This window comes from Protomyctophum parallelum (assembly GCF_964188405.1).
Source record: "Protomyctophum parallelum genome assembly, chromosome: 19".
Taxonomy (NCBI): Eukaryota; Metazoa; Chordata; class Actinopteri; order Myctophiformes; family Myctophidae; genus Protomyctophum; species Protomyctophum parallelum.
This window is the reverse complement of record NC_139717.1, coordinates 32,650,368-32,666,066: the sequence shown is the minus strand read 5'-3', so window position 1 is coordinate 32,666,066 and position 15,699 is coordinate 32,650,368. Positions and strand designations below refer to the sequence as shown.

General features: G+C 40.8%; 1 protein-coding gene across 1 annotated transcript in view; it reads left to right on the top strand.

Moving 5' to 3' along the window:
- Positions 1-15,699, top strand: part of LOC310876237 (disks large-associated protein 2-like) — a gene marked incomplete at its 3' end in the record, with an annotated part of 68,115 nt that overhangs the window by 41,158 nt on the left and 11,258 nt on the right. Inside the window, exons 6-7 of the mRNA XM_083789710.1 lie at positions 3,004-3,060; positions 15,296-15,657. Coding sequence (XP_083645836.1) covers positions 3,004-3,060; positions 15,296-15,657 — 419 coding nt within the window. The remainder of the gene's footprint in view (positions 1-3,003; positions 3,061-15,295; positions 15,658-15,699) is intronic.

Sequence of the window (15,699 nt, the reverse complement as noted above, 5' to 3'; positions counted from 1 at the left end):
GCAAAGGTTTGACAGGTTCCGTTGAAAAGAGTCAAGCTTAATTAACTAAATAAAAAGAAGAGGTAAATTATATGTTTAAATGGAAAGTGCTGACATGTCACACGTTCTCACCTAAGCATAAGTTAGGCACATTCTGTATGCCATACTGAAGGCATTAAGATATAGGTCACATTTTACATGAAATTCATTGCATGTGCCATGATTACTTTATGGTTACCTTGGTAACCAGTTCTGAGTTTTTTCTCAACTCTGTGAAAGTAATTATAATTATGCTATTGTAATTTGTAACGACATAATTGGCCTACTCTATGTACCAAGCACAGCCATTTCACAGTAAAATGATCATAACAAAACTTCATGTAAAGTGTGACTATCACAATTAATTATTATTGTAATTTTGATGCCTAGTTCAAAAGGGATTTCAAAGGACTCTGCCCAAGCAAACACTGACCACATTATTTACACAAAAGTAATGCCCTTGGTCACAGAGAATATTTCCTGAATACAATTTGAAAGATGAGTTGACAAATAATGTACAAGAAAAACATTTACAGGTAACTTAGGGCACCCTCTATTTCCAATGTGTGCGTCGACTGACAAAGTCATCACTAAAAACTATTCATAGATGTATGAAGACAAACGGAAAAAGACAGAAAATATGGAGGCATTAATGCCCCTGTGTTGCTGTTTTTCCCCTGTTCAGTAAATGAGGCTCACTCTGAGTTCCTGTACAGTCAAATCTTCAGCGTTAATTTAACCCTGAGAGTGTAGAAATGTAATTGCTTACATTTTGCACCCTCTCAGTTACAAATGGATAAATGAACACAGTATTGTACTGTGTGTGTTCTAAGTCAATCTCATGTTTATCTGGCCTTCTCCCACAGTAGCTGAGCAGTTTATTGTGTGGCTAATTCAATGTTTGATTTGTCTGTCTATCTCTCTTCCCCGTCTTTGTCTGTTCATGATCCATCTTTTATTGGTTTTTCACTCAAACTACATTTGGTTTTTTTGTAGGCTACTGTAAGTTACAAACACCATATTCTTCTCTCTTCTTTCAAATAATGAGTTATATATGTTCCAAATAAATCACGCTTACTATACTTTATCATTTGGGGTCTCGCACAACAAGTATTACAGCTCAAGCTAAATAAATGTAAAAAACTATATTCATATAATTATATATGATCTGATTGATTATATGGGGTGGAGGGGAAATAGCTTATATAGCTTCACCCAGCTAATGCTCAGACAGCTACGATGAGCCATTGAGCGAGATACTTGAACTAGAAAATATTTTAATTTGGAATTGTTAAAGATACCAGATGCCCCTGAAGAAACGTTTGATTTGACATTCATAATTATGATTTTATTGACATTTTTTCCCTCTTATGTCTCTATATGAGTTATTGTAGCGGTATGTACAGTTGCATAGGTCTTTATCCTGATACCCAGGTTGTGCATGTGTGATTACTGTGTGATTTTACTGTCTGATATGTGTGGGCTCAACTTAAGGTCATGATAACATGGGTGACATGTTCAGGTATAGTGCAACGATTGTCAGTACCCTTTCCCAGGAATGTAGTGTGGATCATAATAATATATTATATTCACTGTAAAATCCTCAGTGTTAATGTATCAACTTGCAGCTCTGAGAGTGTATTAATGTAACCAGAGTTAATTAACACTAAAGATGTTACAGTGTACTGACTTTGTCCCATTCACAGCCCTCATGAGTGCCTAAAGCTATACGGGGATGAAACTATAGCCTAGGCTGATTTTGTAGTTTGTTTTCCATCTCGGGTATTTACAACTACAGCAGGGTAAAAAAAGTTAATAAGTAAGGCTCCCTGTAGTCTGCGGTGGTTTGAGCTAATGGAAATAAATAATATTGGCCGTGTTAGGTTTAGTCGTGTCAATGTGAATTGACAACACTGTTGACTACTCTCTGCTTGCAAATTTGCACACCCATGGCTCTTGGCATGCCTAAACGTTTATTAATTTAATTCGCTTCAGCTGCGTTGCTTACCAACCTGCCATGTTTATGGTCCACTGTAGTTTTTAAACTGAAAACAAAATACAAAACCAGCCTATAGGGTTTCATGTCCTTTGATCCCTTTACCCATTGACACCGACTCACATGTTGGTCCCAACATCATGGCCTTTTGCTTTTCCACAGATATACCAGTCAGGTTGATACTATTCCTGCCATATTACACTAGGCAATTCTTGGGCAATATTACCAAGTACAGGAAACAAAAGTGAAATAATTTAAATTTGTGCTTTAAAGCCATTCTTAATGACAAGCATCTCATTTGCAAAGATTACTTCACTTATTGAGTGACCGGTGTTGTAATCACAGTTTCCCTAGGAGTTGCCCTGTGTATCAGTGCCAGTAGAATGTGTGCATAATATAATGTTAAAAGCAGTACATAGCTGATGCTGGATGGATCATACAATGATTGTCAACCAGTGTTTTTCCATAGAGTTTTGTCTTGGCGAATAAACCCTGATGAAGCATTTTTAGACTTCAGTATAAACTTCTCGCTTCTCGCCCAATTTAAATTGAATTGTTTTAGGAATATATAGCACCATTACTCTAGGCTAGATGGCCTGTCCAGTCCTATTAAAACAAAAAAAAATTAAATACCATTTTGTGTTAACAATTTACTGGTGAAAATAGCAGATTGACAAGCTCAAAATGCATCGTGGTTGCGACGGATTGTGAGCTTGTAGATTGGCTATTTTTGGGACCCCCCTTACTGTGACCCATTTTAACGCTTAAAATCCAGCCTTTTACCTGTAGATTTCTGACTCATAAATATTAAAAAGAAATATCACTTGGGGTGTGAGTTCTGCAACTCTTGGAGTGAGTCAGGGTAGGTACATGAATATGTACTGTATATGGAACGATAATCCACAGAATGCATGCTGCATACACATGGTTTAATTGTTAACCAACCATGCTGTACGTCTCACTAACTGCTGTCCTGTTGTCACTTGTAGGGATCCAGTTTCGACTCCCGACGTCGTGCAGTGTAGACCGTTCTCAGCCACCTCCAGGTACAGTGCCATCTTTTCTCATCTTTTCTCCATGCCTCCATACCTATAGCAGTGTTGATTTTGTCGACGACAGCTTTGTCTGTTTGTGTGAAAACAAACACGATGATTGGCTGAGCAAAGTATATATTGAGGATAAAAAGTGAGGGGAGAAAAGAGAAGACGCCAAAAGTGATTGGCCAGAACTAAAACAAAGACTAAATATGTTACAGATAAAAACTAGACTAAAATGTTATGGAGGGACTAGTGGAGAAGAGATCCAGTAGAGCTAAAAAACAAGTAATTTTATGTTTGGTTGCGCTCAGGTGTAGATTGACTATTTTCAGCAAGCAACCAAGTGTAAAATCAGCCATTACAACGCCATCAAGGCAATGAAACAAAAGGGGATCTCTGTATCTGTCTGTCTGCCTGTGTCTAAAGAGTGCAAACGCACTGTGAAAAGTGGACTGGTTAAGTAATCAATTGGCAGGTGTGGGGTTGCCATGGCAATCAATTGGCTGAGGCAGAGGCTGGAAATTGCACAGGTGAGGGCACTTGGGCTAATTAGGCCCACATGGCAGAGCCTGACCATAGTCAGGGCCCGATACCTGGCACTGCACTCCCTGTGGAGGTGTGGAAAGCATGTGTCGAATTTGAAGTCGGTGGGGCAAACGGTTCTCGAGTTACGTGCATTACAACCGTACACACACGCACGCATGCACTGCGCCACGAGACGTGATTTACATTTGAATGCATATAGCTACTCAATGTAGATTCAGATTGTCAGATTGTCTTTACTCTTCTAGAAATGATTCTCTACTCTGTCTTTCTCCCTCTACTAAACTTGTAAGGACAACAACATTTTAGGACATCACTATGGCTCTATAGTGCGCTGTCCCAAGTGCACTGTCCCGCTGTTTCCACCAAGAATGTACTCTAGAGAGAATAACATAGTCTTGTGTAGCAAGAAGCTAATTCACTGGCAAAATATTCACAAAATACATGTATTTATCAAAGGTTTCTTAAAATGTGTGTGTGTGTGTGTGTGTGTGTGTGTGTGTGTGTGTGTGTGTGTGTGTGTGTGTGTGTGTGTGTCATACACTAGCTGCTTTAAACTGCTTTGTGTCATACACTGCTTTAAACTGCTTTGTTCCTCCTTGACCACTTTATCTGATTCTGAAGTTGAACACGCGATAACAGGCCACGTTAACATCATAACATGTGCCCTATAACTCTTGAACCGTAAGTCGTAAAATCAAAATGTAATTTCCTCTAGATTCCTTGGGTCATGACACATCTTATAGGCCATGCCAATTTGCATCTAGAAAAAATTTCCACCATTTTGAATGTTCTTCAAAACAATTTTTGCTCTTCCACCTACAGATTTTGACCAAATCTCACAAAAATCGGCATGATCTCTGGACCTATCAGATTAAAACCACAGGCAGAATTTTGATAGATCATATTGTTCGGCCGAAAATCGGCTTCCGAAGTTAGTGGGAGGGCCTATTTTACAAAAAATGCCACTAATCAAAACAGAATGTCCAATCCACCACAGATTTTAACTAGAACTGCACTCTGTCGAGTGCATACTTGCTTGTTGCACACTAGTAGGCCATAAATGGCCAACTAGTGCGCAAGCAGAGCGCGCAAGTCCTTTCGACCGCTGTAAATTGTCAAATCTCAGTATCTCTGTGAAGGAACGTTTGAAATGATTAATGTTTAGATGTAACTATTTGCTACCTACTTTATACATATAAACATCTAGTATTATTAAGTATGATTCAAGTTTCTATCTATATAAGAAATACTGTTTTATCGTTGTAGATATATTCTGGATCCCTTTTTAGTTTTTCAGAGACAAATAAATCATTTATATGTGTTGAAAAAAAAAGGTATAATGAACGTACTCTGGTCCCAGCAGATCAGGCACAATTAGCTATTTTATTTTTTACTGATTATGTATATAGTATACGTATGACTAGCTCTAAATGATGACGTAAGAAATATATATATTATATATATAGTATATAGGCATATACTATATACGTATACATATATACTCTATACTCTATACTGTATAAAGTGTGTAGTTGTAAGTTGATTAGCGGTATACTGTGGTTACTTTGCGCCAAAACCGTGACAGCTGTTCCGCCATTTGAGGCTTACGCAGAAAAACATCAAATCTGTGCCTGTGTTGCTGGACCAATGATGACGAAATGACCATATTTCTTACGTCATCATTTAGAGCTAGTCATACACATACACACCACGTACTCTGGTCCCAGCAGATCAGGCACAATTTGCTATTTTATTTTTTACTGATTAATTATGTATATAGTATACGTATGACTAGCTCTAAATGATGACGTAAGAAATATGGTCATTTCGTCATCATTGGTCCAGCAACACAGGCACAGATTTGATGTTTTTCTGCGTAAGCCTCGAATGGCGGAACAGCTGTCACGACGAAGGAGACCGGGCGAAAATATTACTTGCGCGATCTGCTTGCGCAAGTAATAACATGTTGAGTGTGGTTTAATCAATAGAGAGCCAAAAGCAATTCCATTTTCATCCATAGGGGGAACCGCAAATGCAAAAAACGTAAACGTTTGTTGCAAAAACATGCTCTTTGGGGATAAATCCGCTCCATATTACTTATACATGATCACAGGGGTGACTTAATTGAAATTGTAATGGGCTAGCAAAATCAGTGGGAGGGGCCTATATTTCCATCTGTGCCATCGAGGCAACCACACTTTGCATCTAGACACGGGTTCACGTTTAAAAGCCACCCCCTCTCCATGACCCCTCACGGCCCCCATCTTCTAAGGAGTCCCTCCCTACACACAGTACACCCCACCCAGGCATATGTTGTAATGTAGTGCATGGTTCATGGTTGTCATGGAATACATATAGTTGTCATGGAGTGGTGGGTTATGTCACTGTACTGACCGTTATGTCACAGAGTGACTCATCACAGCTCTGTTGCCTGGCTGGGAACAGGTGCTGAAGATTTGACAGATTGGTTAGGGTATTTAAAGACTGATAAATCAAAGTAATTTGTCTGTGCTGCGAATTATTGGGGGAAAAAAAGGTAAAAAACTGTGTGGGGGGAAAAAGGTGAGGTAGCTGCTGAACGAGCCATGAACTTGTTGAAATGCTATATATCTCCCCCCTGCTTAAAGCGCAAATAACATGCATTTTAAAACTGCTTTTAATATTTAATATCATATTGTCTATGTCCCTCAAAGTTATTTTTAATGGTTTGAGCCTCAATCACCACTCTGATATAACCAGGCCTTGTCATTTCTTTCTGGACTTTGAAAGCAGTTTTAGCTGCAGTACCACAATGTCCTGAGGTGGTGGGGGTGCTGATATGCAGATTATTTAATATTTGAGTCATTAAAATACTGATGCTAGATAAAACCAGGCTTGTTTCCATTCCATGCCAGCTTGGAAAATCAACAATGGTGGACATTGTAAACAAAGTGGAAATGCAAATTTGGAACTGAAGACTGAAGAAGAGGAGGAAATATACAAAGTAGGGTGACATTGATGACATCACGATGAGGACAAAATCAGTTGAGCTGTTCCTGAGAGCAATTTCCATTAAAGCACCCATATGATATGAAAGCCTGATTGTTCAAAATTGGTTATTTGTGGGGATAGAAAACACATATGGGAGCCCCAAAAAACACAAAAGTAATGGAAAAAGTTGAATTAACCTAAAGGGTAGTTGTTAGTATGTTTTTAACACCAGTCCCTTTCCCTTAAAGATAAGACACTTTGGCGATCAAGGCTTTCAAACGGTTGGACAGAAGTGCTGAGACAGAGCTACAGTACTGTATGCACTATGCACTCTGCAGTTAACAGACTCAAGGAGGACATCTGTTGTTCAATGAACAACATTGCATTGCATTTGTTTTTACCCCACTCATCATGAGCTTCAATGGCAAATGGTGATTCCTTTTGTCTAAACATTACCGTGTTAAGTAAAGAATGTTGAATTTTTGAATATTTCAAGAGAATAGGGAAGGCAATCAAATACTGTGTTCATACTGATTGAATAATACAGATTAATTATTATGCTAAAGTCAAAGGACAGCCATAAGGTTATCATGAGTTCTGGGATAGTGGCTATGACATATGGGAATGTGAATTAAGTTATTTTCTTGTGGTTGCATGATGCATGTAGACCAGGGGTGTGCAGTATTTCTTTCAAGGGGGCTATACTGACTTTGATAAAGAGAGTGAAGGGCCACACATTAGACTATTTTTTGATTGAAACTGGAAACATTATTCCCTATTTTGCACAGCGTCTATGAAATGTATTAGGCTTTTTTATTTTTAAATCTCTAATCATTTGAACTACTTTCAGTGGTATTTGGGAGAGACACACTTAATTTTCATTAAGACAGTTTATCCACACCTGACTGACAGACAGGTTTTGCAGGTTTTCATAGTAATCTGCGACCTACAGTCGCGATAAAAGGAAAAACCTGAATAACTGTGAATGCAGATGCCTTGACCTCAATTGTGGATCAAGACAGCAAATATAACTCCCCCAATAAAATAAAGGCGAAAGCCGCAAAAAAAAACAACATTTAAAAAAAGATAGCAAATATATCTCAGTCACTATGCAAGCATAAAGCATAGCTATAGTGTTTCAATAGGAACATTGACTAACGTGATCTGCATCTATGGGAAATGCGTGATTGTGATATGTAAGGGAAAACAGAACAAGTGATGCAAGACTGGCTCAGATGCAATTATGCAATATAATGCCCTGCGAGGATTTAACATTGTATTGGTCCTCACCTTACGTATACTGTAGAGTCTAAAATAATGGTACTTCCTAAAAAAGAGAGCACTTTTTCATGCAGAATAGAAATGTAACTTGAACAAAAAGTGATTTCTAATGTTCCAGAAAGTAACCATTATGATTCAAATCAGAAAAACGCAATCCAGGTGGAGGTAATAAGGGGACAGTTTTAGAACACAGGTAATGTTAAACTTGGTTTTATTAAGCTCAGGGCAGACAATGTATTGGGCTGAAGATAACAGGTTCTTCCTGGACTGGCCTGGAGCATTTCCACTAATGGGGGAGAAAGGTTCCCAACTGCCTATTAAAACAGAGGAAGAGTGGTTGGGCTTTCAGGCAGGCATGTTGTCGGTCCAACTTTAAGGACCTTGCCTTAGTGCTATTTAGTCGGTGTTCAGGCTGTTACCCAGTATATGGGACGCACAGCATGACTTACCTGCTAATTCTCCATGGTCTCCCAACCAACCAGACTTTGGCTCACCCCTCACAGCTTACTTGTACTGAGCTATTTGTTGGCAGCAGCTGTGCTGCAGGTCCATCTGCCCATTGGTTTCTGGGCTTGAATGTTGGAAATATATGCCTCAAATGATCTGACCTAGTTTTGCCTGTCTGTGTGAGTTGCAGACATGCTGAGTGTTCTTGTGGTTGACTGCTAGCAGGATTCTTCCTTCCTGCAGGGATGCAAGATTGCTTAAAGAAATGTCTATTTCATCCCAATAGATTTATAAATATCCTCTGTTATTCCTCCTTCCCTTCACGTCATCTCACTCTCATTTGCCCCTACAAATTGATATATGCAAAATGGAAAACTAATTCACGAGCACAGTATGCGAGTAAATATTACAACCTATTAAACATAATCTTATTCAACCCAAAGTGAACTTTAAAAAAAATTAGAATCCTCTAATATAATCCCGACCCCACCCAGCCCCTTAGCCACTTTCCCGTCCTTACCCCCTGTAGAGAATTCTGAGTCAAAGTTGAATTTGCATATCCCCAGACCCATCAGGTTACAAGCCTACAGCGTTGGTCCAAGTTTGTTCCCCCGGCATAAGAAATTCTATCTCTGCACTTACTGTACAATAACATAAACAACTCACCCTCTTATCATGTAAAACCCATGTTCCAAAACATCCAATTTCAGTAAGTAGTTCCTCCTCTCTGCATGGAGCTGTTCCACTTCCCCTGGTGGCCTGGAATGCACCCACCAGGCCCTCCATGCAACATTAGACTTGTGATATAAATTCCTACAATTGTATAAAGGTGGTGGAGTCTGTGTACTTTGTCACTCTTAGCCTGGCATGGCCAGACTAATATCACTGCGTAATTAATAGTCTGGAACTTCGGTTTGGAAGATTTATTTCCATGGGGCGGTTACAAACAGATTCCAACCTCACAGCAAAAAAGTCTCACTTTGATTAGTGGGCTCTGATTAGTGAGTAAAATGTGAGGAGTGCCAGACCAATCTCCCAGGGATGTCTTTCCCCTACTGTGGCAGATTCGTCTGGTTTCCAGGCTAAGTCACACTACCAAGTTGCAGTTGCTGTCCACGGTGCTGAAATATCAACTCGGCAGCTGTATGCTCTCCAATGACCTGAAATCTCAAGCCACTTTACCACGCTGCAGTCACTGTCCATGGTGCTGAAACTGCAACTTTACCATGATATGGGTATCTGGATGCTAATGCTGCGTTCACACGGTCAGAATGCCAGATACAAAGATAGGGCCTCATTTTTCAACGTGATTTACACCAAAAAATTGCTGTACGGTGAGATCACTGCAATGTTCGTCATTTATCATTCCAGCGTGTTCTGGAAGCAATTCAAATCGCGCAATTAAAAACAATATAACATGTTATATACATAATCAAACAGTGCTTTACTGGTTCTGTTAAAACATATGCGAGCGCATAATGTGTGAGATGACTACAGCGGGACCACAGCGGATCAGATGCGTATATAATCCCTGTGATAATAAAACATTTAGATTTTGGCATACATGGACATCCACGCCTACTTTATTTCTTTATTTAAGTGTCAATGACAAGCAAGCATATAGCCTGCCTATATGCAATGGTATAGGCTAAGTTAGGTGCTAATTCACCCATTTAAATATATATATATATAATATTATAAGTGCTTTAACAGTCATCCACATAAATTGCATATCTGGATCTGAGTGCTTATGTGACTCGGGAGAGCATTTTCGGGGGTCAGGACCAGCAGGCGGCTGTTTAAATCTTTTCATGGAGGTCTCCAAACTTTATATACAGTACGTCCTCTGGATTTATGTACAACCTGCGTTAAGGATAGAAGGATAGAAACCACACGCTCCAAACCTGTGCCCAGTGCAGGTGGTAGGGGGGGGGGGGTAGACACGTGGAAAAGGCCGTCTGGATCGGGATTGAGCTACTGTAAACGTCCAGACTGTATAGGATCACTTGATAAATGTCATATTGACGTGGGCGCACGCCAAAACCACGTTCGAAATGAAGGCAGAATATACACTCCATTGAGGCCCATACAGATACAAAGCTGCAAAGAAGTTGAGCTAATTTCAACTTCAGCTACAAAGATACAAATACTGTGTGTAGCTTTTCATCTTTGAATCTTTTTCATCTGCCAGTGTGAACACAGCAAAATATGGCGCTGGAGGATGGGCATGGAAAAACGAGTGACATCAGTTTTCCTTTCTTTGCCTGGCTGGATGCGTCTTGAGTCTTTTCCATTATGTTTAAAAATGTGTTGTAGACCTGCTATTTTCGCTATAATGTGGCGTTTCGCCATCTGCTGTCCACTTGGTTTGTTCTCTCCCTCCACGATAACCTTACTATCATTATTCCAAGCTGCTGTTCTTGTTAAGGCCTATTCATAGTCTGCATTTTCGGTGGTGAGGTGAGCACCGCTCCGGTGCTGAGCTGACCACCGGAGCTGAAATAACGTTGAGCGGTGGTGAGTAAAAACAGAGAAGGGATGTAGTGGTGGCGGTGGTTTGCTCTTCACCACCGTAAATCCAGACTATGTATGAGCCTTTAGAAAGACATGAGTATGAAATACTAAAGCATATTATATAGGTGTCATGATTGATATGTTCCATATCCCCATGTTGTGTCTAAGAACAGGTCTCCCCTAAGTCCATGAAAGGTAATACAATACATATAGTATTGACTGGGAAAACCTTTAATTTTCTTTTTTCGACATGAATGAGCCTGCTCAGGGACTACAGATGTAAATTATAGTTTATGGCTAACTCTGGCATATTTACACGGAAGTGAAAACTGAAATGTTGATTAATGAGCATTGTCCCTATCAAACAAACAAATAAATAAATAAATAATATTGCTTTTTACCCCTATTTCTCCCCAATTTAGTTATGTATTCCTCCCCACACACATTTCTGTGTTATCACTGCTGTTATATTCCACTGACTCACCTGCCAGTGAGGAGCCCCCACTGCGAGGACATAAGTCCTTTGTCCTACTCCTCCCACCCAACACTCCCTACTGACAGGCGTTGCCCTAGCCCATAGAATTATGTGCAGTAACAACTATCACCTGTAGACAGGCCAATTGTGTTCGTGTAGACGCTGGACAAAGCCGGTTGCCCCACGGTCGGTAGATTCGAACCCAGTATAACAGTATTTCTTATTACTGTCAATCACCTCACCAGCATTTTGTGTAGAGGGTATACATAATGTCTGTGCACACTGTTATGCATTGTTGTTGTTGTTGTTTGCTTGAGGGAGGGATCACCTTGATGTAATAAACAAGGTTGCATTCAATTCAACGTTACTGGATCATCTGAATGGGCAAATGGATGAGTTGCTATTGTGGTCTCATCCTACACATTTGAGAGAATGTCTGTTTTTGTCATAGCAATGATTCATGCACGGTCTTTCTTTCTTTTCCTCAGTGACTCATGCAGCAAATTTAGACTGCAGCAAATGATTGCCATAGCAAGTGATGTAATCCGGTCTGAACATTCCATTTTTACGTTTTAAAACAGGGCTGTGTGTGTGTGTGTGTGGGGGGGGGGGGGGGGGGTATTAAGTATTATTATTACTCGTGCAAGTAATGTTGTTTGTCCGGTGGGCCAATGCGTATGTCCCTTGGCAACATATGACGTAATGATTAATTTGTGCTTCATATGGCATTGGTGTCAGATTACATACATGTATACATAGGGGCATTACCTTTAATCCACCCGACACTGAAACATATCATTATTACGTCACCATCGAGAGCCAGTTATACCCTGGCATTGGTACATATCTTCATCACGTCATATGCTGCTACGGGACATACGCATCAAACGACCCAAGTAACCACAGTATACTGCTAATCTATTTACAAATTACATATACTTACCCGTTCTGAATATATGAACAGCAAATGATGTTCAGTGTGGGTAATGTGTTGTAATAGATCACATTACTGATAGGGGGGAACGGGGAATTGTTTACAGATGGTCTTGGGAAGTTAGGTTGGGCATAAAAGTAGGCTAATTAGTAGGCTACTGTAGTTTCTTTTGCAAGAAAATGCTGCAGTACAATCATAAGTATACCATTGATAGCTTGGTATTGTGGCTGCTTTGGAGAGGTTATCCTTTAAGATGAATAATCAGTTGGATAAATATGATTTGAAGTGGAACGTGTTCCTCAGTCATGTTGCAGGTCCTTTGGTGTGATCCATGGTCAGGCAATGCCCTTTTGCTTGTTTATTGTATTAATATACATAGTCCTTACCCGTTGTATGGACTATTGCCCCCCATAAATATATTTAATTGCTCTTCATTATAATATATTTGTGTCTTTTTTGTGTGAATAAAAACAGCACTATAACATGAAAATATTTGTATAAATGCATGGTAGGGAAATGTTTTCATGGCAAGGACTGTAAAATGTACACTTATTAGCCCACAGACCCCCATTTGAAAAGTATGAAAGACCCCAGTTTGACATGCAGCACAGAAAGTATGGGCTGTCGCACAGGTATTCCCAAATGTACAGTGTGGGAAAGTCTCAAACAGTCATTGTCATGTTAGTAGTGTAGTAATTGCATTTATGTATGTATATACCTGTTGCGTTAGTGGTGGACTGGTTGTTGTTGGCAGGGGCAGCAGCGTGAGTGAGACGCTTAGGGCCGATTCATACTCCTATTTTACAGCCGAATAAAAGTCGGTTCGGCGCTGAAGAGCCTACAATTTGACGTCATTTGAGGTTCGGGGGGGCGGGTACCGTCCTAAAGTCGGCTCTTCGGTGCTACTGAAAATTTCTGACGAGCCGAAATCATTTCGGCACTACAGCGCCGAAACAGCGGTAAAATAGGAGTATGAATCGGCCCTTACGCTTTGTATGCAGCTCCCAGAAAGTGAAAGTGATGGTCGTTTTCTTCGTGGCATGTTGTTTGTTGTATGTAGTAATTGTGTCGATGCGTAGGCTACTGTTACTAAGGTGGAGTGGTCCGAGTTGTTTTCCTCGTGTGGGTCTGATGCATAGGTCTGATGCCTGCCTGGGGGCGGTGTGAACTGTGAAAAAGGGAAGTGCGTTGGAGAATGCAAGGGGAATGACTGGGAAACTGTGTCCCAGTCATAGAGTATTAAAAGGATAGAGACTAAACTGGCGCGAAGCTCCGCCCCCTCCGTTATTCATGTCAGTGGAAGTTGCTCAGTGGCGTTTTGAAGCACCCGGAAGGCTGCCGGAAGTACCGTCTATTTCCGAATTTTTTTGAATTTTTTTGCGGAAGTGCAGCTGGGCTTTAACATTGAGCGTTCGGTTGCACGGGGTTTCCTCGTCAAGAATCCACGGGTCCGCCTGCAGTCCTTCCTCTTACCACTAGGTCCCAGCGCTTCAACATTGGAGTGCCTAGCTGGCCCCTTGGTCCCAGTATTAATCTGTGTCCGTCCCAACATGCATTTCACTGGTGACACTGGTGACACGTGATTTGTTCGCGCAGTACCCCGCGGGGGGTACTGCGCCCTGGGTGCGGTTGGATTATTATTTAATATAAATGGGTGATGTAAAAACAATATCTGTACAGTAAATATGACAGTTGCGTCGGTAAAATGTAGCCTAGCCGGATTCTGGGAGCGTGCAGATTTTTTTTGGCATGGAGAGATGTGTGCTAATAGTGTGGCTCGGTCGGAGATAGACCACGGACAAATAAACAGGTTTTTATTCACTAATAAATTCATTATTAATCTTATTGAAAAAATGGCTCCGTTAAGACCTCCATATTATTATGGTCAATGCCTGTGTGAAAAGTGGGAGCGATTGGTGCAGGCAATGAGGAGATACGCCGGTGTTTCTGACATTCAGACATTGTTAGAATTATAGTATGATTATAGTATGATGATTATACTATATACCATAGACTGTAAAAAATATGGTTATCCGGGTCATAATTATATGGACGTAAAATGAAGCCTGTCAGTCCTTGAACTGTAAGTCGCCATCTTTGTAGATCCGTTTGGGCCCAGCTGGCCATTGGCTGGCCCAGACAACGAGGCGGGACTTCCCCCCTTCTTCTTTGTTGGTTTATATTTTGACTCGAACGGGGGGTGGCTCCCGAAATTTAATTTAATGATTTGATAGGCTATTCACTTTTTTTTTTTACATTTGGGACTGACATAATCCAAATCCATCATCATCAAAACTTGGTTACATAAAAAGCAATACTACAGCTAAAAAGACATATTGTGCTGGCTTAAAGTATCATCACCAGCTTTGTTGTCACATCACACGACTACAGGTTTAAAAGTAATATCCAGCATGTAAAAATACCAATTACCTAAGTAGCTTGTAAAAGCACAGTGTTATGTGAAAAAACTACAAACATGCTAAAGTAGACTTTCTTGTGTTGTCAGACTACAGTATCACTCCACGTATTTGTTATTGTGCAACCTGCCATAGTGCCGTGTAAGTTAAAGGTCCCATAACATAAAACGTATCGTTTTCTTAGTTTTCATATATTTTGGGGCTCTGTAGTTCTACCAGACGAAAAAAGTCAAAGAGCGATAATGTTGTTTGTGGTACGACTGTTTCTAAAAATGTGTAGGTTATGCTTGAACAGGCTGTTTGATTTGCTGCCCATTATTGTCGCCGCCCGGCTGAAGGCGTGCAGGCCGAGTCTGTTTTGCACCCTGTCAGTCTGTCCGTGTATCCGTCTGTGTGTGTGTACACTGTACAGTATGTCCGTCTGTCCCTCAGCGAGCAGCTAATCTCCGGCACCACTCCCTCTTCTCCAAATTCACATAATTTTTTTTTTTTTTTTTTTGCAAAACACATTTTTAGATATTACTCCATTGAGATTTTCCCCCCAAAAAATCAGTACACAATATCTCTATAGTCATGTGATCATAGCATCTGCTGTTTTTCAAAACATAGCAGATGCTAAAAATAGCTCCCTTCTCTCAACCCGCTTTCGTCCTACTACAGCAATGTCGTACACGCCCGGTTATAAGAAGTCCACCCCTCCTCCCGTGCCGCCACGGACAGCCACCAAGCCTCTCATCTCCGTGACGGCCCAAAGCAGTACCGAGTCCACCCAGGATGCCTACCAGGAGGGCAGGCACCCACGGAGTGGCCTGTGGACCACGGATAGCCTCGGCCGGGCCATCTACAACTCCACAGACAGCCTGGACAGCACCAAGGCTGTCACACTGGCCATGGAGTCTGCAGCGGCCAATCGGCTGACATCATTGGGCAGCCACACCTCCGTGCAGACCTGTGACAAGGCTGTGTTGGTGTCCAAGGCCGAGGAGTACCTCAAAACGCCACGCTCCTCCATTGGAATACAGGTAACTACAGTAACTTACGATCTTTCTTTAATGTTAATTTGA